The 25,577-nt window shown below is 45.2% G+C and overlaps 1 protein-coding gene across 1 annotated transcript in view; it reads right to left on the bottom strand.

The window, feature by feature from the left end:
* The window catches only part of PLG (plasminogen), a 387,567-nt gene that overhangs the window by 174,803 nt on the left and 187,187 nt on the right, over positions 1 to 25,577 (bottom strand). The window contains exon 8 of the mRNA XM_069234491.1: positions 20,267 to 20,429. Within this exon, the coding sequence (XP_069090592.1) occupies positions 20,267 to 20,429 (163 nt within the window). The remainder of the gene's footprint in view (positions 1 to 20,266; positions 20,430 to 25,577) is intronic.

Below are 25,577 nucleotides of genomic sequence, written 5' to 3' on the forward strand. Positions count from 1 at the left end.
AGCCATCCACCTCACGACAGCCTCCAGCCCAAGCACCTGCACCCAAAGACAGCACACTTGACTCTCCTACAACCACATCCTCTTCCTCCACTCCCATACCCACTCCAGCTACCCTTCCCATGGCTCCCCCAAAAAATTTCCTCTCGAAACTGGACCTCTTTTCCTCACCTGACCCACCCCCTCCATCCCGTAAGAGTTCCACAAACACCTCAGCCACCACCAGCCCAGCAACTCCCAAGCACGTCGTGACTGGTTTTTGGAGTCCGCCCTTTCCTTGGTCTGGGACATCGTCCAGCAGCAAAGGCACAGCCAGCCCCCCCCCCTGGGAAGAGGAGCAAAAAACTCAAGGGCAGGCGCGACAGGCTTGATACGCCTGCCCCCAAGGAGGGTAGCCTTGCACCGTCACCTGCCACATCGGGTAAGGGAGCCAAGGGCCACGGACAGTCTGCCAAGGAGGGCAAGGGCAGCAAAGAGCAAAAGGCAGGGAGCAGCCGAACTGGCCATGAGGGCCCCACCAGCCCCATTCCGGGGGTATCGGAGGAGACCCAGGGCCCCAGGACTCCATCACAGGAGGGCCCCGCAACGGAAAGGTACGATGCAGACTGAGAGGCAAGTATTGGCCAGGTGTGGTTCACTGGAAACACAAGACAAGCACTGCTGAACAGGGCCCCGCCGTGAAGAGCACCGCTGAACAGGGCCCCGACGTGAGGAGCACCGCTGAACAGGGCCCCGCCAAGACAAGCACCGCTGAACAGGGCCCCGCCAAGACAAGCACCGCTGAACAGGGCCCTGCCAGTCAAGCACCGCTGAACAGGGCCCCACCGTGACAAGCACCGCTGAACAGGGCCCCGCCGTGAGGAGCACCGCTGAACAGGGCCCCGCCAAGACAAGCACCGCTGAACAGGGCCCCGCCAGTCAAGCACCGCTGAACAGGGCCCCGCCAGTCAAGCACCGCTGAACAGGGCCCCGCCAAGACAAGCACCGCTGAACAGGGCCCCGCCAGTCAAGCACCGCTGAACAGGGCCCCGCCAAGACAAGCACCGCTGAACAGGGCCCCGCCAGTCAAGCACCGCTGAACAGGGCCCGCCAATCAAGCACCACTGAACAGGGCCCCGCCAAGACAAGCACCGCTGAACAGGGCCCCGCCAGTCAAACACCGCTGAACAGGGCCCCGCCAAGACAAGCACCACTGAACAGGGCCCCGCCGTGAGGAGCACCGCTGAACAGGGCCCCGCCAATACAAGTACCGCTGAACAGGGGCCGGCCTGTCAAGCACCGCTCTGCTGGGCCCTTCATCTCAAGCACCGCTCCGCTGGGCCCTTCCTGTCAAGCAGCGCTCCGCTGGGCACCGCCGTCTCAAGCACCGCTCCGCTGGGCCCTTCCTGTCAAGCACCGCTCCGCTGGGCCCTTCCTGTCAAGCAGCGCTCCGCTGGGCCCTTCCTTTCAAGCACCGCTCCGCTGGGCCCTTCCTTTCAAGCACCGCTCCGCTGGGCCCTTCCTGTCAAGCACCGCTCCACTGGGCCCTTCCTGTCAAGCACCGCTCCGCTGGGCACCGCCGTCTCAAGCACCGCTCCGCTGGGCCCTTCCTGTCAAGCACCGCTCCGCTGGGCCCTTCATCTCAAGCACCGCTCCGCTGGGCACCGCCGTCTCAAGCACCGCTGGCCCATTGGCAGAAGGGGCGGCCCGTATCAGTGTTGGGCAGGGCTGCACGATACACTCTGGCCACCAAGACGCCTCCAGTACCAGTGGAGTCTGTCATCCACTTGAGAGACTGTGGCTTTGCACTCCCCAGGATGGCACAGTGGGCAGGCCACCCACTGTAGAGACTTGTGAGACTGTGGCTTTGCACTCCCCAGGATGGCACAGTGGGCAGGCCACCCACTGTAGAGACTTGTGAGACTGTGGCTTTGCACTCCCCAGGATGGCACAGTGGACATGGAGGCCCTTCGTGGATCTGGCGTCGTGGACTCATGTGGCTGAGGTGCCCCCCCTTCCCTTCCCCCTGAGGTGCCTGTTTTTTCTTTTTGTGATGCCCCAGCAGTGTTCTCTCCAATGGACTCGATCTCGTGTGTGGGCTTTGCCCATGTGTTGCTGCACATTGGCCCACGGACATTTGGACTTTGAAAAACTGTGCCGGACTTTTGCTACTTGTATGGATATAGTTCTAGATGTGTAATGATTCTTTATATATTGCTCAGATCGCTATACTTTATTGTTGCAATAATATTTTTCTACTTTTACAATCATTGGCTTTTGTCTTTGCTCTTTTTGGGGGGGGGGTCTGGGGGTGTCACTCTGACTTTTTAATCTGCATTGGTGTGTAGGTATTTCGGTGAGGGTGGGGGTGGGTGTGTCGCGTATGTGTGTGCCCGTAACCTTTCCTCCTCCCCCCTCCCCTGTGTCGTAGGTGCAGTACTCACCGTTGTCATCTGCGGCGAGGTTCGTGATCCTGGAAGAAGAGCAGGAAGGCAATGGCTGGGAGGATGTGGAGTTCCGGTTCCATGCTGTCCCGATTCCGCGTGGAGTGTGTCGAGGTAAGCGTTTTCCATTGGAAATGTCTGTTTCCGCCGTGTTTTTATCGGCGGGGCTCCCGCCCCGGAAAAGGTGGCGGATTGGTGAGTCGTGATAGGGTGGGCGGTACATTGTCTGCTGCCTGCCTGTTGGCGGTGACCGCCGCGCTGTTTGTTTGTCCCGCCGTGGCGGTCGAAGTGTTAATGTGGCGGCCTGTGTTGGCGGTTCCCGCCAGGGTCAGAATTCAATTTTTTTGACCGCCAGCCTGTTGGCGGGTTGGCCGCCGCTTTAACACTGACCGCCAGGGTCAGAATGACCCCCAAAGTGTGCAAAGAGAAAGAACAACTAGATTGAAGTCTGACAAGCTTGCAAATCAAAGAACAAACTTGTGTGGGCCCTGATTAACCAGCTAGAGCATGGCCCCACTTCTTCAGCTGACAACCAGGTCCCGCAAAAAGCCTGGCTTACCAATATTGGATCCTTGTATCACTCAGGAGAACTAACAGTATGCAAACAGATGATAAGAGCAACTAGCCAACTCTTTTCCTTTCCAAAACACAATTGAAGCACAAATAAAGAACATCAAAGCTAATGGGCAGTGAGCCCAAATGGAGTGTCAGCATTGATTTACAAGCACAGCCTGGGGTACCAGAGTTTTGGTGTGAATCTATTCTCCACCCTATCTACAAAAAAGCCACTTCTCTGACCTAGACAGCTATTGAATGAGTGCGTTAACAGACACCGACTCACAGATTTTTGACGACATTTTGCTACAAAAGCTGGAATGCTGGGCGAAAGACGCATGTCTGATTTCACGAAATCAAATAGGCTTTTGGCCCAAGTCAAGTATGACTGACAAATCTCATGGCTCTTTCCATGTTGACAGAGAAAAATACTCAGCAAAAGGAACCATTCTACACAAGCTTTATAGATTTCTCAAAAACCTTCGACCACCAGGATAGAAACTTGCTTTGGCAGAAAATGTCATCATATAACATACTGGCCAAACTTCTACGAGTAGTACAGCTCTTGTATTCTGAAACCTGGGCAAACGCAAAGGCCTATCCTCAGCAACAGGAACTGGGCGAGGTCTTAAACAGGGATTGTTCAACCTCTTTATTTCTGATCTGAGCAAAACGTTGGATGTGTCACATTCACATCCCCCAAAATTGGGGCAATAGCTGATGTCACTACAATATGCCGATGATACAGTTCTTAAGAACTTAACCCCAATTGGTTTACAAAATTTGCTCAATGCACTGGCTCTATTCTGTGCAAAAAATGGGTGACAGAGAATCTTGAAAAAAGCAGGAATATTAACCTTTGGAGGAGCTCCCAAGAAGAAAAGAAATGGTATTTAGGAGGCAACTTAGTGGAAAAGAGTTCCAGCTAAAAATATTTAGGGACCCGGCTTCAAAATCCTATTGCTCTAATCTCTCCCTAAATACACTAAAACCCTGCCTGGCTTCCCCGCTTTAAAAAAATACATAATAAAATTCCCATGCCAACTTAGAAACCAATCTTGGCGGCAATCAAAGCAAAGCTGATCTCAATGTTAGCTTATGGGTCAGTAGCCTTCTCTGGGAAGCTAAGGGCCTGATTTATGAAAAGTTAGTGCCGCCTTTGCATAATTTTTTGATGTAAAAGCAGTGAAAACGTACAAAATCTAATTATCTTTTGTATGTTTGCGCCGCTTTTGGGTCATTAAATGACGCAAAAGCAGGGCTAAGTTTTCATAAGTCAGGCCCTAAATTTATTTTTGAGCAACTCTCAGTGCAAGGTTTGCGTACCATGTTCCATCTTGTGCAGAATACTTCTCCAGCAAAGATTCAGTAAGAGTTTGGTCTGCAGGATCAAGGGCTAATTTAGGATGGCGTCCTTCTTACGTACATGCCATCATCAAGAAAGTGCACGCCGGACAGACCAAGATCACTTATTTGGAAAAAGATTCAAGACAGTAGCAAAGCAAATCGTTGGGCCCACTCCAGAAGTGAGGCTTTAGAGATGCTGGATGCATATTATCTCTGGAAAGCAAATATACACCACAATGCTTTTAAACTTGCAGTGAACAAACAAATAAAATGACTGCCCTGGGCGAAAGACAAGGAATGCGCCAAAATGCGTAAGCACTCGTGGTCATGTATAAATTCACACAAATTCTCCGGTCCACAGAGATACCTGTTTCAAACAATCAAAGGCTTACATAAATTTAGGTTTTTAGCACTAAGGCCGGCCTATCACCAACAAGCGACACACCGCCTGTGTTGGAGTGTAGCTTTTATAATCAAAATTAACATGAGCTGCTTGCAAATTAAGGAACAATGAAGCTGCATAGAAAACGCATTCAATGTTTCTAATGTACGTATTTGAAATGTGCCCACGGGGAGTGGCCACCAATGCATACGTTGACTAAATGAATTTGACTAATGACGAATTATTAATGTACTAATGTATGATTCTGTTTTAGCATTAAGAGTTATATGTTGAGGTTTTGTTGAATAAATCATTAGGCTTTAGTTAGCGAGAGTCTGGGCCTAGCTGCCTGGTCTCATATTAAATGTGTTTTTCTAACATGCAATGTGCTGTCTTCCTGAAGGACATATAGCTGTACTTTTCCAGAAGCTAGAGATGTGTGTAACCGTAGTAAATTCTTTCTCATGGGACCCGACTTGCTCAAGGAGACATTCTTGCTGAATGCAACAGTGTAATTCACAACAGTTGGAAGGTCGCCTGAACTGGTAGAGACAATGGAGCTACTAACTGAAGCCGTGCGTGTAACTTTTCTTACCTGCTATCTCACCCGATGAAGACGTAAATCACAGGAGCCAATGAACTGCATGGGAACTGTCTTAGGTGAAAATTCTTGTAAGGTGACCACTCAACGATTGGACAGAGATAGTGGTGTGCCAGACTTTGCCCAATTGGAAACTAAGGGTTTGTTCGATGGATTTAATATAACGACATGTCACAAAGAGAAATCGTCCACTCTTTTGCCATCCTTTGCCGTTCCTTGCAGCCATTACCTTATCATTACCTGGAGAACCTTTTTCTTACTTTGAACCATCCTCTTTACCTGAGATTTACTTCACCTCCTTAAGAGGAAAGAACTTTCTGCAATGTTTGCTGAGACTTTTCTGTTCTGTCCTGGCTGATGGCGGATCGACTACTGTTCGAGGACGAAGACTGACTCTGTATGTTGACCCATTACGGAGGGTAACTGTATGATAATGAAATTGTAATTGTCTGTTTGCCTTTCCTTTCTAGGTACCAACTGCTTCTGACAGAGACCAAAGTTAGATGTTTTCCAAATTTGTGTTATTAAATTGTTTTGCATGAAGCCCAACATGCTGATGCTAATTCGAGGTTAGTTAAGGAGGCCATGGAACAATTGCAAATAAACAAATGACAGAATCTTTGCTTTATTGAATATTGTACTAAGGATACTCTGCTAAATAGATACATGTTAACGCCGTGTTTTGTCCTGATGTTTATAATCTTTGCTTTGCTTAAGTCTTACTCAAGTTGCCATATTGTGACATTATTGATGTGTTTTCTGGTTTTGAGACTAATAAACTTGCTAGTAGAGTGTAACTAATAGGGAATAAATATCATAACTATTACTAAATTTTGTGTGGTTATTCGTGACTGAAAGGTCATGGTGAGTTTGGATTCTTATTAATGTCATTAACTAATTTAATTAATTCGTTATTGTGAATACTAATGAGGTTATTGACCTATCGATGGATATGCTGATTAGTTATCTTGTCTTAAGGGTCAAAATCAGGGTCAAAAGATTCATTGGCCTAAAACGAGTTCCAGAGTGAGTAAATTACCTAGGGTGGGACGTGTTATCAGTTCTGGTAGCAGAGGACAATTTTTGGCCCTTTGGGGCCCTAAGACGAGGGTCCATTGTTTAGGATTGTTTTTGAAATGATGCAAATTGGAGAGATGATGTTCCCCTAAGCCCCAAATGACTCTCCCGGGACCCCGGAGCTTGCCGAAGTAAGTTGGGTATGTTCTCGGCGTTCTAGTGATGGTGCGAGTGAAGTAGGACTTGCACTTGCACAGCTTATGCATACCGCAGTTGAATTGTGAGGTTTGTGAGAATTTTTCGGCCAGGTGATGTTTTAGTAGGAGTGTGTGTACTCCACATTATGAGAGTAGGGAGGTCGGCGAACTTCATGTCAGTGTGGCGCTTTGTGCTAAAAAATTGTCCACGTGGTTGTTGGTGATGTACGGACCCTGTGTGGTCCAAGACTCCGGAGTATATTGATAAGTGTATGAGACACTTGGTTTATGTTGTAATTTGCGCGGTTTAATAGGTCAATCTGGCGTGATTGACGAGTCGAGTTTGAGTCATAGTGTGTGAGTGAAAACCTTCAACGGAGATTTGGGAAGTTCTAAAGTGCACTAGGACGAGCCATTGACAAGTCGAGAGTGAAATTTGCGGGTCAAATTTTGCTTGCGAGTGCGGGCTCTGAGAAGGAGAGAGTAGCGGCCGAGGCATCAAGTGAAATCTCTGTAAAGTTCTGAAGCGATTGTGTTACCCTTCCTGTAGTAAACCAGCAAATTTGAGTTTTGTTGTTAAAGTGCTCGCTATATGTTGCATTAGGTTGTGTGAATAGAGAGTGAGGAAGGCAAGCCGCAGGACTTTGTCAGCCGCAGTGTGTGTGAGTGTGACCTCATGGAAGCCGCGCTGGGATAGGTCAGTTAGTGAGAAGGGTCGCGCACAGATTGGCAGCCGTCTGTGAGAGGCAGTGGTTGGGAAGGCAGGTTAAGGGTGTTCTGGGAATTAAAGTCACTTCCTGATTCAGTTATGAATGAAATAAAAGATGCAAAAATGAAGTTCTTCAAGGCTTTAAAGAGCGCTTTGAGGGGAGATGTGTACATTACCACGAGTGTTGGGGAGCCTACACTGCCAGAGGATACTCCGGCTTATGCCGTAATGGAGGAGAAGGGAGTCGCGCCATGTCTTTGGCTAAAGCAGTGGTGCAAATTAACAGGGAAAGATGGGTGTTTGGCGTTTCCAGAGAATGGGACATTCAACATAGGGGTCCTAGAGAATTTGTGGAAGGCGGTAAATGAGCAGAAGCCGCCTCCAAGGCCAGCACAGTTTGAGGAGTTAGCAATCTGGGAATTAATGGCCATACGACAAAGGCAGCAAAAGTTTTAGAGGAGAATGAAAAAAGCAGAAAAGACGCTAGCGGAGGCCAGGTGGGATAGCAAGACCAGGATGTAGAGAACAGAAATAATAGATGGAGTCAGGATGTTTCCGGCAATTACTCAAGAAGCCGACGCACAAGGAAGAAAGGCCACTTGTAAAACCGACAAGGGTTCTAGTAGAGGAAAAGAGAATAACAGGTCTTGGGCAGATGTAGATGACTCAGATGATGATGAGTTCCTCAATCAGTTGTTACAGGATCATCCACCGCCATATGCCATGAATGACAACAGACCAAGTACTAGTGCAGGTTCTGTAAATTTTACACAGAATCAGGGAACAGCGCACACAGCTCAGGTAAATGCAGTCACGACACCAGCTCCAGTGCAGAATAGTGTCAGTATATGTACCACGCCAGACCAAGCATATACAAGATCAAAGTTGGTACAGATGGAGCCAACTCCACTTCTGCTGCCTCAGCCGCAGCAACAGATGGTTCCGAATTACACTTCGGTCACTGGACCGCAGTCAGTCACAGCACCCGTAATGAATCAGACGGTGGGAGCTAATGCTCCCTAGGGTCTGGGAGACAGGCAGGCACCAGCTGCTATATCTTTGTCGATTTCAGTTGGTCCGCCCGTACCTTTGTAAGCACAGGCAAAGCCTAGTGTATGTGACCAAGGGGTAATGACTCAAGAGGTGCTAAGAGGAGGGTTCACAGGAAGTTCCCAAGGGATGACACCGGGAGAACAGATAGCAGAGAGATCCAGGCCCTTGTTGGATTTCCGTCCGATTGGGGTTCCTCTAGAGACAATGAGACAGGCTGGGTTGGGACTACTAACTCCACAGATACCCAGTACGAACATGTCGCAAACACCTATGATGCAGGCTGGAACTATTTTGTTGCAAGGTCTGACTGCACAGCAACTGAATTAATGGAGAGACAAGCTGAGTTCACCACAGACTACTCCTGCAACAGCAGAGCGGTCAGAGAGAGAGGAATACCTTAATTTTGTGAGGTTGGGCGTGGAAGCAGCTGAATTAGTTGAAGGGAGCATGGGAGTGAATAGGCTAGAGCCATACACTGAAGCAGAATTGAGGTATCTGTGTCCAAAAATAACTAAAGAAGTGAGCAAGGTGCATCAAAGGTTAGCAACCCTAGCAGACAAATATGGCATAGACTTAGACAATACTAAGCATCTAAATAGGAGTTACAGATTGGACTTCGAACCCAAAGATTTCGATCACATGAGGTCTACTGGGATGAAAGCACACCTTAAAGAAATTTTGCAGAGCGTGCAGGTTTGGGGAGCCTTAGAGAAGTGGGAAGGCAGATGGGCAAAGAAGAGAGATAAAAGGAAAAGTGACTGCTTGGAGCAGCAGCAGGCAAAACCAGCACCAGATACCGGTACAATAAAAATGCTACCCATGAGAGAGACGGCTGGAGGGGTTCCCCAGGCTGAGGGAAAAGCCGATAGAGTGGTACCAGCAGACAGACAGATTTGTGAAGCTTGCAAAGTGCCTTTGGGAAGCCTTGAATACATTGTTTGAGATCATAGTTCTTGCCGATTTGTGGCTTGAGTGCAAGAGAAGTGTTGACTGGCCGACTGCAGAACCGGCAAGGGATAGGGTTACCGGAGCACCCTCTCCGGAGGTAATGAAGCATTACTATAAGGTAATAGAGTTTTTGAAGCAGAAAGTGTCGGCGCAGAATATTGATTGGCAAAAGATTGATTGAACGGCACAAGAAGGCAAAGAGTCGATACATGCTTACTATGAGAGGTTGTTAAAAGCAGTCAAGCATTACAGTGGTACTGTGGTTATAGAGCCGAAAGACATGAATCAGCTTGTGCTCAGGTTCGTTGAAGGGTTGAGACCAGAAATTAGCCAGATGATTAAACATCATTTAATTTGCTGGCAAGCGAAGCCGATTGATGAGGTATTGCAGTATGCAAAATACTGTAGTGATGAAATCGTATTGAAGCAGAGAAAGTTGAAGGAGAAAATGATGGTGATGCAAATTAAGGCAGCGCAAGCAGGGATGCAGGGAAACGGAGTACAACAGAAGGTGCAACAGCCGCAGGGAAACAGAATGTTTCAGATGCAAACGAGAGGCAGAGGTCGAGGAGGTTTGGTCCACCTTGGTCCAGATTTGAATACCGTTGTGGTACAAAATGAAGTGCAAGGAATGAAGAAGGTGTTACCAGGTCATCGGTGCGGGGCGTGGGACATTGGAAGCGGGAGTTCCCGATGATGGTGCAGTGGGGTCCGGTTCAACATAGCAATGATGTCAGTGCATTTCAAGATGTTGAAGGACCAAGAATGAGGGGTCCTAATCCAAATTGTCAGAATAACATGGTTCAAATGCAAGGTCTCCAACCCGTGCAACAAGTGCAGATGCCACGTTTGCAATCAGTGCAGATGCAGCAAGTGCAACAGAAGATTCCAGTGGTACCTAGACAGCAAATGCAGTTGCCCTTAGTGCCGATGGGACAGCAACAGGTGATGCTTCCTCAACAGGTCACAAGTCAAGGAATGGGTCAAAATAACACAGTACAACAGTTCCCATTGCGTGGTGAGAATGGAATAAACGATGAATGGTTGGATGATAGTTCAGATAGTGAGGAGTGCAGGCTTGCAGCGTCCCTAGAAGTAGATCAGAGGGAACCCTATGTGCAAGGGAAGGTGATGGGTCACAAGGTCTCATTTTTGGTTGACACAGGAGCCACACGCTCTACAGTCAGGAGTGCAGAGGTTCGAAATTGCCCCTTTCAGGATGCACAATAAGAGTAGTGGGAGTGGCAAACCAGCTCCTGACCAACCCAATCACATATCCGGTTCAAGTCGAAATTGGCACCTTTCAGGGATTGCACAGGTTTGGAGTCTGTGATTCAAGTCCCGTGTCCCTACTGGGAAGAGACTTAGGGCCAGATGTAGCAAGTTCCGATTTTGCGAATCAGAATTTGCGAGTTGGTGCGACTCACAATTTCCGATTCGCAAAATTGACACCGTCTGCAATTCGCTATGGGGTCGCAAAAACCCACCTCATTAATAGTAATGAGGTGGGTCGCATTTTGCAACCCCATAGCGAGTCCCTGCACTCAAAGGGATGGTGGCCTGCTGAAGACAGCAGACCTCCATGTCTGTGACTGCTTTTTAAATGAAGCAGTTTTTTTATTTATTTTGCAGACAGTTTTCCTTAAAGGAAAATGAGTTGCAAAATAAAAAAAATAACAAAACCATTTGGTTTCGTTTTTTCAGAGTAGGCAGTGGAAAAAACATTTTGGGCAACATTCACAAAGGGGAAGGGGTCTTCACTTTTGCGGATGGGTTAGCACTAGTATGACACTGGTGGTAACTGCGAATTGCTTTGCGACCGCATTCGCGGTCACAAAGCAATTTAGCATTGCGATGCGAGTCGCAAATAGGAAGGGGGCACCCCTTCCTATTTGCGAGTCGCATTCACAATTTGCGAGTCGGTACCGACTCGCAAATTGTGAATGAGCATCGCGATTAGCATTTTGCATGGCGCAAACGGCAATTTTCGCAGTTTGCACCAGGCAAAATGCTTCCTACATCTGGTTCTTGCTGTGTAAGACGAGGTGTTCTATCACCTGTTCGAATAAGGGAATCGAGGTGCAGACAAACAGTGATGACGAGGGGGATGATGGTCAGATCTCAGAGCCAGAAACAGAGACTACAGATGGAGTACCCCTTGATAAGCTTCTTCCCGATGTTCACAATGACTGATTTGCCCGCAGACCTGCAGGGGACAGTCACAGAGAAGGTGTGGGACTTGACAGGAAAGGAAGTGGGACTGATAAGAGGAGTAGAACCAGTCAAAGTCGATGTGAAACCAAATGCTGTGTTTCCCCAGGTACTACAGTACCACATGGCACAGGATGTCCTCATACAGGTGACGCAGATAATTGCAGACTTCGTGAAACAGGGGGTCTTGAAGGAAGTAACGAGCAGCCCATGTAATTCACCTATAATGGGTCTATGAAAGCCCTGTGGGAAAGTCCGAATTGTTCAAGACTTGAGAAAGATCAATGAGATAGTGGTAAAGTGCTGCCCGATAGTGCCAAATCCAGCTGTGATCATGTTTCAAGTTCCATGCTACGCAGAATGGTTCTCAGTCATTGACTTGTCCCAAGTGTTCTTTTCTGTGCCTCTTCATGAGGACAGCCAATTTCTCTTCAGTTTAAAATTCCTGGACAAGGTTTACAGTTGGTGTCGAATACCTCAGGGGTTTTCTGAGTCACCATCTATCTTCAACCAAATTCTGAAAAAAGATTTGGAGTCATTGGAACTGCCTTTCCATTTGACTCTAGTACAGTCCATTGATGATTTGTTGATTGCCTCTAAAACCAGAGATGAGTGTAAGTACAATACTATTGCCCTATTGAATCACTTGGGAACGAATGGGCACAAGGTGTCCCTAAAGAAGATGCAATACTGTCAGAAAGAGGTGAAATATTTAGGCCATTTGCTTGAGAAAGGGTAGAGGAAAATATCTAAGGAAAGAGTGACTGCCATATTACAGATGAATCCCCCAACATCCAGGAGAGATGTCAGGATGTTTCTGGGAATGGTGGGCTAAGGTCATCAGTGGATCCTGAATTTCTCCATTATCTCCAAGCCCTTGGTGAGACTGACAGCAAAGGAGGTTAAGGATGGCCCAGATACCCTAAGTATGTCCGAGAAAGAGATAAGGGCGTTCCTTGAGCTGAAGGAGTGTATGTGCAGGGCTCCCTGGGTATGCCTGATTACACAAAGCCTTTTGTCCTGTTTTGTCATGAACGTGAAGCTTGTTCTTTGTCTGTCCTGACCCAGGTCCATGGAGGTGCAAACAGACCAGTAGCATATTTTTCAGCTACTTTGGACCCAGTCGCAGCAGCCTTACCGGGTTGTCTTCGTGCAGTTGCAGCAGTTGGTCAAAGCCTCACTCAGTGCGAAGGCATAGTGATGGGACATCCCTTAACAGTAATGGTCCCACATTCAGTTGAAATACTATTGACCCGAACTAAGACCCAGCACATGACAAATGCTAGACTGACCAAGTACGAGACAATTATATTGGGGTCACCAAATGTGTCACTAAAACGTTGTACTGTATTAAACCTGGCAACTCTGCTTCCCAATGAAAATACAGATGTTGATGATGCTGAAGAGGTAGAGCATGATTGTCTTGAGGTAACAGAACTGTGCACCAAACCGAGACCTGACATTAAGGAGACTCAATTGGAAGAAAATTACTACATTATCTTCGTTGATGGCTCATGTCTGAGAGACTCAGTAGGAGTACTGAGAGCCAGATATGCTGTGTGTACAATCACTGGTATTCTAGAAGCATCTTGGCTTTAAAGGGTATATTCTGCCCAAGTGGATGAATTAATTGCTATTACTGGGGCATGCCATGCCGCTGACAAATTGAAAGTGACCATCTATACTGATAGCAGATATGGATTTGGGATTGTTCATGATTTTGGCAAGCTATGGTCCCAGAGGGGTTTCATGACCTCTTCTGGCTCTCCTGTGAAAAATGGCGAAAGAATTAAGGAATTGTTGTACGCGATTCAGTTACCACTTGAAATTGCCGTGGTGAAATGCAATGCTCATGTGAAATTGCAAGATTTTGTGTCAATGAGAAACGGATATGCAGTCGCAAGGTTTTGCGCATTGAATTGTATATCATTCAAGGATCAGTGGGAATTGTTACCTGAAACAGAAAATGAAACATACACAGGTAATGCTTTGAGGGTGGTTGACACAATAGAAGAATTAAAATTGTTACAGGGTCATGCCAGCAGGGAGGAGAAACTCTCTTGGCTCAAAATGCAGTGTGTACAAAGACCAGATGATTTGTGGGTTTCACATGAGGGAAAAATGGTTTTGCCAAACAGTCTTTTGTCTCAGTTTGCAAGGTTTTACCATGGGCAAGCACATATTGGGAGAGACGCCATGATCAGATTGTTCAAAATTGATTGGTTCAATCCAAAATTCAGACAAGCCGCAGAAGTGATCTGTCACCAGTGCATCATCTGTCAGCAGATGAATGCGGGGAAAGGGACAGTGATGAATTTGAGCCACATTGGGAGAGCTGGAGGTCCATTTAGCAGGATGCAATTGGATTTTATCGAAATGCCTTTGTGTGGAGGTGTGAGATACGTGTTGGTGATTGTGTGCATTTTTAGTCACTGGATTGAAGCTTACCCTACACGTAGTAATGACAGTCTCACAGTAGCGAAGTTGCTGCTTAGGGAATTGATACCACGTTTCGGGTTTCTGATCTCTTTAGAATCAGATAGAGGAAGTCACTTCAACAATGAGGTGGTTAAGCTCTTGTGTGCTGCGCTGAACATTGAACAGAAGTTGCATTGCAGTTACCACCCTGAAGCATCAGGACTAGTGGAACAAATGAATGGTACTCTGAAATCTAGAATGGCAAAAATGTGTGCAGCTACAAATTTGAAATGGCCGGATGCATTGCCCTTAGTGTCGATGTCAATGAGAAACACACCCAACAAGAAAACAGGACTGTCTCCTCATGAACTTCTCATGGGCCGAGCTATGCGATTCCCCCAGTACCTGCGAATGCTCTTGTGAATATCACAGATGATATGGTGTTGGACTACTGCAAGGGTCTGGCTGACGTGGTCTGCTCTTTCTCTCACCAGGCGGAAGCAACCACACTGCCACCGATAAATGATCCAGGTCACAACCTGAAAGCGGGTGACTGGGTTGTTGTCAAGAAACATGTGAGGAAGTCGTGTTTGGAGCCACGTTCGAAGGGGCCGTATCAAGTGATACTAACAATTGCCACTGCTGTGTGAAGTGTGCCGGAATTCCAAATTGGATCCATGCCAGACACACAAAGAAGGTGACGTTTCCAACTGATGAGGAAATTGAATTATCGAAAATAACAGCTACAGAAAAGGAAGTCTCAGGGCCGGAGAGTAATCGAAGGGGAACTGAGACTGGAGGAGAGTCTGTTGAGGATGGCCTGGTCACTCAAACAGTAAACGAGATCCAGAGGGGTGACGGTGGGCCCACCTCAACTGAGGCACCAGGAGAACCGACCCTAAGAGAGGTTCTCCCAGAAGCAGACAGATACAGGTTTGAAGTCAAACCCTTGACAGATCCAGAAGGCGAAGTAGTTGAGACAGAAGGAAGTCTGAGTATCCAGACTCCTCGTAAGCCTCTTGCAGGTCCAGCAAGAGAAAACACCATAGCACAAGAGGAGGGCATTGAACAGCAACCAGAAAGGCCGAACGATACAGGGACACTTAAAGGAGATAAGTGGACAGAGTCGCAAGTAGTAAAAGGAAAAGTGGTCATTGATGAAACAATTGAGGAGGAAGTAGACACGACAAGGAAAGAAGACCTGAGCAAAGGAGAATTACAAGGGGACCACAAGTTGAAAAGAAAGAGAATAGCAAACAGAAGATACGCAGGTCCTGAATGGGCATATGCAACTTCAGCAGAGTGGCAACAAGAGTTCCTAGCATTTTGCTTTGATCAAGAAGTTCCAGGTCAGTACTATGGTACCTCAGTTCAGCCACGGGATAAAGAGAGTGTGTTAAGCTGAAATTGAATTAAAGAAACTTGAAAACAGAGACTAATAAATTACCGGATGTTTCGCTATTAACCTGAAGTTACTTTTGAAAACTGACTGTGACAAGCTGCTAACCGGATGAACAAAGGACCCTGGGAGCGAATGAAGAAGCTGTAGATACTTGCTAAAAGGGACCTTGCTTAGCCTTGCTGTAAAAAATAATAATAATAATAATAATGAGAAAAAAAGCTTTTAGCCATCCTCTGTTGATTGTTGTTTATATTTGTAGTACTTCACTTTCTGATTCTTTACAGATCATGCCTAGTACGGGAGATGATAGTGAGGGGAGTAGGCGTTGTAAATATTTGGGTGTAGCTTCGGGTGTTGTGTGGGTAATCTTCATTATAGCTTTGTTTGTGGAGATGCGACTGGTGGATGAGAATGAAGCTAACAATGCTACAGTTTCTGAGACCGCTACACTAACACCTTGGGAGAAGTTTGAGCAAGATACAAAGTATCTGCATGACGTAACTAATGCAAAAGGGGAACTGTCTACTAATGTTTTCTATCACTTCCTGAGTGAGTATGTTGACACTATGGATGCAAAGGCTTGTTATCTGTGTACACAAATTCCTCTCTCAGTCCAAGAGGGAGTTCCATATCACAGCTTGCCACTAATTTATGGGATTAGTTGTAGTCTGCTACTAACGCGTTTCTATAACCAAGAAGAAGTGCAATATTTTTACTCTAACTATGACCTTGTATTCTCTTATGTGCCTATCGTAGGAGATCTGAATAGTGCAGCTAAATATTATGCCATAAAATTGATTAAAGGGTTCTTTGAACCTAGAGTAGCAATCAGTACGTCATATGCACACCGCAATAATTTGACATGCTTGCTTACACCCGTAGAGAAAAGCTTTCTACATCACACTGAAGATAGAAGGAGGGTTTTAAAGGGAAATTAGAAAAAGGCTTGCAGCAACGATCATTTCTTAATAATGGTAATTACAATGGGATTAGGGAACAAGGGAAGCTAGCTTTAGATGCGAAACATGTAGGTAGGCTTTGCATTACGCGGCCGAAGTCATATTATGACAATGTGTTTGTGGGAACGAGTGAGTGTAAGCATGTGTTTTTGTTTCAGAATAAATGTACCTTTATGCTAAATGGAATGGATCAAGCAATCCTAGGGGTTTACTATATTTGTGGACTTAATGCTTATTACCGTCTTCCAAAGGGATGGTATGGGACATGTTACTTGGGGATAGTTTTCCCAAAGATTTACCAGCTGGAAGATTTAAAGAAATTCCCGAAAGTGACTGAATTACTTTGTGCTACACAAAAGAGAGAAACTGCTGCTGGTGTAGTAGGAGACATATTTGGAGCGATAATTCCTTCAGTAGGGGTTGTCTTAAACTCCGTAAAGATTCAAAAGTTGTCTACTATTGTGGATAACATGTTGCCAAACTTCACAGGGGCCATACTCCTGATGGATACTGAACTGGCTGCGGAGAAGGGTATGACTCTTCAGAACAGGCTTGCTTTAGACATTCTTTTAGCGAAGAGTGGCGGGGTCTGTAAAATGCTTAATGAGCCTCATTGTTGTGCCTACATACCTGACAATAGTAATGAGATTGGAAGTATGCTTACTAACCTAACAAGAGATAGTGCAGATTTGAAGGAATTGAAGGAACCAGGAGTTTGGGAAAAGGTTGGAAAGGGACTTGCTAATGTGGGAAGTTGGTTTAGTAGTATTTGGCATGGGATATTGGGAAAATTAATACAGGGAATAGTGATTATTCTGGCTTGCTTATTTGGACTATGGTTATCATGCAAAATTAGCAAAAGGATTAAAGCGAAATTGGCAAAACATAAAGCGAGGAGGGAAGAAAAGAAAAGGGAGAAAATGTTCAGAGCAAAATATGAAAAGGCTAAACAAAAGGAAGAAACTGAGATGAAAGAGATAAAGAAGTGAAAAAGTAGTTAAAGGAAGGATTTGTGTGATGACAAAAGTCATCAGAGGAGGGATTGTTGGAGTGTAGCTTTTATAATCAAAATTAACACGGACTGCTTGCAAATTAAGGAACAATGAAGCCGCATAGAAAACACATTAAATGTTTCTAATGTACGTATTTCAAATGTGCCTACAGGGAGTGGCAACCAATGTATACGTTGATTAAATGAATTTGACTAATGACGAATTATTAATGTACTAATGTATGATTCTATTTTAGCATTAGGAGTTATATGTTGAGGTTTTGTTGAATAAATCATTAGGCTTTAGTTAGCGAGAGTCTGGGCCTAGCTGCCTGGTCTCATATTAAATGTGTTTTTCTAACGTGCAATGTGCTGTCTTCCTGAAGGACATAAAGCTGTACTGTTCCAGAAGCTAGAGATGTGTGTAACCGTAGTAAATTCTTTCTCATGGGACCCGACTTGCTCATGGGGACATTCTGAATGCAACAGTGTAATTCGCAACAGGTGCAAGGTCGCCTGAACTGGTAGAGACAATGGAGCTACTAACTGAAGCCGTGCGTGTTACTTTTCTTACCTGCCACCCGATGAAGACGTAAATCACAGGAGCCAATGAACTGCATGGGAACTGTATTAGGTGAAAATTCTAATAAGGTGACCACTCAACTATTGGACAGAGATAGTGGTGCACCAGACTTTGCCCAATTGGAAATTAAGGGTTTGTTCGATGGATTTAATATAATGACATGTCACAAGGAGAAATCGTCCACTCTTTTGCCATCTTTTGCTGTTCCTTGCAGCCATTACCTTATCATTACCTGGAGAGACCTTTTTCTTACTTTGAACCATCCTCTTTACCTGACATTTACTTTACCTCCTTAAGAGGGAAGAACTTTCTGCCCTGTTTGCTGAGACTTTGCTGTTCTGTCCTGGCTGATGGGGGATCGACTACTGTCCTGAGAACGAAGATTGACTCTGTATGTTGACCCATTACGGAGGGTAACTATATGATAATGAAATTGTAATTGTCTGTTTGCCTTTCCTTTCTAGGTACCAACTGCTTTTGACAGAGACCATAGTTAGATGTTTTGCAAATTTGTGTTATTAAATTGTTTTGCATTAAGCCCAACATGCTGATGCTAATTCGAGGTTAGTTAAAGAGTCCATTAAACAATTGCAAATAAACAAATGACAGCATCTTTGCTTCGTTGAATATTGTACTAAGGATACTCTGCTAAATAGATACATGTTAACACTGTGTTTTGTCCTGATGTTTATAATCTTTGCTTTGCTTAAGTCTTACTCAAGTTGCCATATTGTGGCATTATTGATGTGTTTCCTGGTTTTGAGACTAATAAACTTGCTAGTAGAGTGTAACTAATAGGGAATAAATATCATAACTATTACTAAATTTTGTGTGGTTATTTGTGACTGAAAGGTCATGGTGAGTTTGGATTCTTATTAATGTCATTAACTAATTTAATTAATTTGTTCTTGTGAATACTAATGAGGTTATTGACCTATCGATTGATATGCTGATTAGTTTTCTCGTCTTAAGGTGTCTCCAATCAGGGTCAAAAGATTCATTGGCCTAAAACGAGTCCCAGAGTAAGTAAATTACCTAGGGCGGGACGCGTTATCACCTGCATGGGCTCCAAAACCTAGCTCGATGCTATGCAGCCTGTGCCTGGGGCCAGAAGAAACTCTCTTGCACATATTGTTCAGATGCCCTGTCTTGCAATCTGAATGCAAAAGCTCCTACGTAACATCTTTAACACGTATGGAATAAGGACATGACGTCATATCCTTCTTTTCTGCCTCCAAGGCTTGAACGCCCAGGTAATAATCTGCCTGGTAAAGCTCATCACTACTGCGGAGAAACTGCTTAAAGATGGGTGTAAAACGAGTGTGAGGAGGGCTTCTGCGCCTACAACTGCCTTCAATAAAAATCAAGATGAACCCCAAAAGCCCGATGGAATATCGTAGTCGATAAAAATATTGAGAACGAGGGGACAAAAATGTAATCTTAAGTGTTCAGCATGTTTACTCCACAGAGTGATCTAGACAACGTGTTGTAAAATAATATCATCCTGAGGGCAAACGAACAAACACCGTAATGTCATTTGATCGCACGCCATCGGTCCAAGAGCTTTAGCAGTGGCAATTACGTACGTCTTGCTGCACAGTCCACGCACCGCCTCTTTAACTTCCTGTATCATTTTAAGGTCTCTGCAGGAAAATGAATAACTGCTGTAATGTAACATGGGTGAACTTTACGACTGAACTAAGAGGTACAACAGTGGCCATTGTGCAAGCTTTGCTGCACTTTCTAAGCACTGTCACTTTAACGACACGCGGTGTTGCACTGCCATGGACAATGCCGAACTAGACCAATGGCACTGGTGCCCACTATCTGTGAGAGCGATCAGCTGCACAGTGGCCCACTGTATGCTGTGCTGCACTTTCCAATCACTGCTACTTTAACCACACCCATTATTGCATTATGACGGACAATGCTGAAACAGACCAATTGGCACTGGCGTCCCCTATTTGTATGCACAATTAGCTGGCATAGTAGTTACTATCAACTGACTTCTGTTGGTTTTACCCGCCCTCTCAACTTTTCGCCAGGCATTTGGATGGTACTAATAGTATAATAGCTTTTTAAAAGAGTCCCGTGACTGCACACATGCTTCCTTTTATATATTTTTTCTTTCTGCTGTTATTTTCACTTTTTGTCATGTAAAGCCTTTAAATCACCATGTCACGATTAATAAAATAAAGTAAAATATTTGATGTACCCATTACCAATTAATGAGCTGTACAATTCACGTGTTGATTTGCCAATATGATCAGATTTCTATATGATTTGAAAATCTCATTGGTTAAGCACATTTAAGCATTGAGACAAATAGTGTATGAAGTGTTCCCACAATTAATTTTCTGCATGGTGGTTATGGCCGAGAAAGTTCAGTGTTCCATATCAGACTTGAAATGCGTTTTATTCAAGACTAAACACAATCTTAGTTAACATGAAAAAGGGAGATTGCGTTTCTTACTTGCAGGGATAGTTTTCAGGTGTCCGACTATGCACGTGCGGGCTTTGAGCGCTCCACGCTTGGCATGCTTTTCCAGAGACGGTCACAGCTATACTGCCTACATATGATTGTCCATTCCCTGTGAGGCATTGAAGGCCTGGAGTCTCAGGTTGAGGTTTAGTGGCTAACGGAGAGAAAAGCAGTGCAAAGAAACAGGTTAAATACATTCGTGAAGCGTTGCTGTTCAGGTTAAGTTGTATTTCATTCAGAATTAGGCAAAATTGCATATCTAATAGATCCACATATATTTTTATGTTTCCTATGTATATGATAACCACGTAATGTGCAAAGAAAACAACTGAGTTATTTGACTGCTGAGAGAAAATTAACTACAGCACAGTAAAAGGCATAAAACCTGATGTCAGAAGTAGGATAATGACGTTGGGACAGAGCAGGCAGGTACATTTTTCCATAATTTTTTTTATTTAATTTTGTTTTGTAAATGTGAGGCCTTTCTTGGAGTCCCAGTGCAAAGCTCAATTTTGTCAATTTCAGTTTGTTTGCCGCTGATGTTTTGGAACCATATACTAATTTGCTTCCTTTTGTTTTTCTTCCAAGGTGGGGGGGTCAATAGTTTTTTTCCTGTTCATGACCACCAGGTTTCACTGGGTGGCGACAGACATAAGTAAAGGATATCAGACTATCCACTCTAAAGAGGGTGGATGGTCTGATGCCTTTAGTCCATTTGGCCGTTGGAGTAAGTTTTCCAATGGTATTGCCAGCAGGGCACCACTGTCGGGAAACTGGAGGTCTGCCTGAATCAAAATACAACAGGCATACTGAAGGTTTGGTGGACAGGGTTCTCCTTCATGTTAATGGCAAAGTATCATGTCTGTCAAACTCTTAATCAGGCCCTATATCTTTACCACCCTGTGTTTTAGCCAAGATATTCTTGTAACATACGCACTGCAAAGGATAAAGTAACAGCTTTAAGGTTTCATCTGAATTGTTGTAACAAGTGTGTAATGCCTCACCTGGAGTATTGCTCTTACCTTTAGAAGCAACCTCTGGTATGTTGAGATTAAATTTTAAGGCCTCCTTTTAGGTCTAGACTAGGGACAGCATTTGCTACTCACTGACACCATTTAGGTAAAACAATTTATAAGTAAAAATACATACATAGATACAAACGGGGGCTTGGGGTCAGCCCTCGTCTTCCACTGGTATGTTTACATTTTGCTTGCATTCATCCCAGCATACATCATGGGACAATGGGTCAGACAACTGCAAGAGTTGGTGCTCTTGCGCAGTGGGTAACAGCATTTATCACACAAAAGGTGATGGGAGGCAGCTTGGAAGAATTCTAGCATCTGGCAATTGCTCAAAATAGCACTCCGATCCATCATTCTTTGGCCAGCAATATCACCTTAGTAAGGTCCCAGCCATATGCAAATCAGTCTTGACCCTGTTCCAATAGGAACAGTCCAGCCTGATCTGCCAATCCAGGCCCTCCCTAAACCGGAACACAATCAACCCAAGTTAAGTTGGGTGCAGCTTGGTTCCAGTGGCACAGTAAGCAAGGAACTCACATCTAGGCATACACTTAATTATCTAGGGCATTACATCAAACACCCAAAAGGTGATGGGAGGCTGCTTGCAATAATTCTACCAACTGGCAATCACATGGAGTAGCACTCCAATCCTTCTTTCTTTTGTCCACCATTGCACCTCAGTTTGGACCCAGCCATGTGCAAATTAGTCTTGACCCTGCCCCAGTAGGACCATTCCAGCCCATACTGCCAAGCCAGGTCCTCCTTGAACCAGAACCCAAGCAGACCAAGACCAGTTTCACCCGGATTGGGATCTTCATTCGGATGCAGCTTGGTTCCAGTGGTACAGTGAGCAAGGGACCCACATCTGGGCATATCCTTTGCCACTTAAGGTTTTACATCAAGCACACAAAAGGTGATGGGAGGCTACTTGCAATAAGTCTAACCACTGGCAATCGCTTGGGGTAGTACTTCAACCCGTCACTCTTATGTCCACAATGTCACTTCAGTGTGGACCCAGACATGTGCAAACCAGTCTTGACCCTGCTCAAATAGAAAGAGTCCAGCTCAAACTGCCGAGCCACGTCCTCTTTAAACTGGAACACAAGCAACCCAAGACTGGTTTCTCCCTGATTGGGACTCTTCAGACAGGTGCAGGTTGGTTTCAGTGGCAGAGGGAGCAAGAGACCCACATCATCACCCAGTTGAAAAGCCCAGGTTGTTGCCTGTGATCCTTGACAAAGGAAGTGTTTTCGCCGTAGTGTTTTTCTTCCTACTTGTGCCACTTTTAAGAAGACTCTTGACATCATTCATGGATAAACTGAAGTGCAGGGTGGCCTTGTGACTATGGGGTAAGCCCCTATTTTCTCTTACAATGAAAAAAGACAAGAAGAAACCATCACTTGGGTGAATAGTTCATGAAGTATGTCATGAAACCCCACAGGCAGATTCTTCCTCCCCTAGGGCCCTGACTCTCTGTTCAGCCTACTCCTGCACAAAACTGGCCTGGATTCTGCAGTAATTGTCAGGCTGACCTACCACCTGATGTCTCCTGACGTGCTCCCTCATCCTTGCTGCTGACTGTAGGACAGATAAAGTGTCAGAGAAGTTTCTCAGCTCACAAATTGTGAATCCCATGTGCTGTAGAAGCTCAGTAAATTAGAAGATTATTTTATTCGTGCATCCTGCTTTTGATGACAGGGTTTTCTGAAGGGGCAATCAGAGGAGGCGCCATGGTGTTTTAAGGCTCAGCATGAAGCAAAATGTACTTATTTTTATGATATTTACAGAGACCTATTGACTGACAATGGAATGCTGTTGGGATGCTGTGTATGATATATTGTATCAATACTCCTCCTTCGTCACAATCAGTGTGCCACACCCACAGAGGCAGCCTTGCAGAGATATCCATGCTGCAATGAGCTATGCCCCTCAGTTAGGGAGCCCAGGTGGTTGTGAGGCAAACAGTGCCATCATCCTTTTCAGACTTGCACATGATTCCCATTTATGGGCCTAATGTAGGTATTGGAGGCAGCTCTGGGGTGCTCGTCATGCCTTGCATTGAGGATATCACAAAGGATAGCACACCCTGAACAAAAACTATTGTTATGCATCAGGGGCTTGCATCTGCACCCACTGTTTGATAAAAGTTAAGCAGAAGGGGTCAGTGGCAGCTTTCCATGACCCCCCACTTGGCAGGGGACGGGGCACCCCCGTTTAAATTGAAGTAAGAAGTAAGAGGGCTCTCCCTCAGGACTGGTGGCCCTGGGGTAAGCATGTGGCAGCGTTGGTGCTGCAGATTGGTGATAAATGGAGAGGGTGGTGAGTTGGGCAAACAGTTCTTCACTTTTTAGCGTTATTAACTTCATTTCCATATGCTGGAGTCTTGAAAAGGCCAGATGACAAACTAATTTTAGTCCTCTTCTGTGCAACTAATATCCCTCAGTTGATTTCTATTGTCCTATTTGACTTACAGGTGCCCCCAAAAAGACAGAAATGTTCACTCTATACATACTGTATTGACTAAGAATCAATAATGACAATTGGACAACTGTTCTGGAAGAACTTTATGCAGAGGCTTAGGGCCATCCACTAAAAAGAAGGCTCACTGGAGGAAGTCATTGCACATAGGGCTCCATGATTATCTCCTCCCAATTTCATTTTTTTTCCAAAGGTTGCCAAGAAAGCCCAATTTTTATCAGCTTATCCCCATTCCGTCTTTAATACTGTTTACACTGGAGCAGAAACCAAAGAAGCACAGTCACAGGCAAATATCATCTTGAGTGTGCAATGTGATCCTGCCAGATCCCCATGCCCCAAATTTCCTACAGAAGAGTTTATGCTCCCAGGCACTGGGGAAAGTTTGATCAATTTCCCTCCTCACCCACCAATCCAGTTACCAAAGGAACTTTTGATTTTTTTTAACAGTACTCTTTGCAACAAACTGACTTTAATCTTTGAACTCTCAGTCATCCCTGATTTACCTCTAGAAGGTTCCCCCACCCTCCACAATGACTAAAGTCATCTCTCAGAAATGCTACAGGCTCTCTTGAGATTTCTAAGTTCCACTCTGAAGCTCTTAGAGTCAATGCTCAACTGGATCACATCCCTGGAGTACTATTCTCTTTCCTGGAGACCCTGACAAAACATCCAGATCACAGTGCAACATCTGCAACAGTCCTCCCACAATATAGTGCAGATACCGAAGTGTTGCTTACATGAGTCAGGGTGATCACTCCTGGCCTCTCTTCTCACTCTTTCTTCTGTGCCACCCCGAACAAACATACGGCCTAATTTACTAGAAAGTGGCTCAGCGCTGTGCAAAATTTGGCAGCCCCATGCTGTCTCACTGCAGAAACACAGGGATGAGCCATATTTAAGACAATACGGCACAACCCCGTGTTCTCCCTAGTGCTGGCGCTAAATTTAGCTGCCTAGCACCAACGCAGACACCCATGCAAGGTAGTGCAAGGGTGCCTGCTTTGAGGGAATGATTGTTTATGTGCAGGAAGGCGTCCCTTCCCTCACAGAAACAATCAATAATGGCGATTTGTTATTTAGTAGCAAATCTTAATTATTTTATGATTGTTTATGTGCAGGAGGGAACATCTTCCTGCACATAAACAATCGTTCATGTTGTTTTGCTCTTTCTATGTGTGCTGCAGAATGCAGTACACAGAGAAAAAGCAAGCATGAGGTGAAATAAAAGTATTTCTTCTTGTTGCTCCATGCTAACCCCACCCCTGCAGTGGCGTTAGTTTTTGGCACTGCCTCAGGTTTCCGATTTATGGTAAATCTAGGGCAGCGTCAAAATGCTATGGGTGTTGTGGTGGACGCCCACTGGAACACCCATTGCAAGCTCCTTTCACGCTAAGTGATGCATGTAAAGGAGCTGTATTCACAAAGCAGCGTTAAGCCACAACAAGTGGCTTAACGCCACCTTGTAATATGGCGCAGAGCATTTCGCCACCGGAGCATGGCTAAAAGTGACTTGCAAAGGCCTCGTAAAGGAGGCCTATAGTATTATAATAGTGTTAGAATACACCTGGCTTCTCAGGCAGGTTAACCATTTCCAAAAGTCACAGTAAACAACCTTTTGGGAAAAAAGAGTCAGAATGTAGTTACGGATGGTTCTAAGCAATATTGATCCATCCCTCCTCCCCCGGATCATGCTGGTGAGTGTCCTTTTATCTAATCTTCAAACGAAAAAGCGCAAAAGAAGCCACCTGAAATCTTGGAGCAAAGTAAGGGCCTTCAAAAAGAAGGAAGATTAAGAAGCACAA

Source organism: Pleurodeles waltl, chromosome 5 (genome assembly GCF_031143425.1).
Source record: "Pleurodeles waltl isolate 20211129_DDA chromosome 5, aPleWal1.hap1.20221129, whole genome shotgun sequence".
Taxonomy (NCBI): Eukaryota; Metazoa; Chordata; class Amphibia; order Caudata; family Salamandridae; genus Pleurodeles; species Pleurodeles waltl.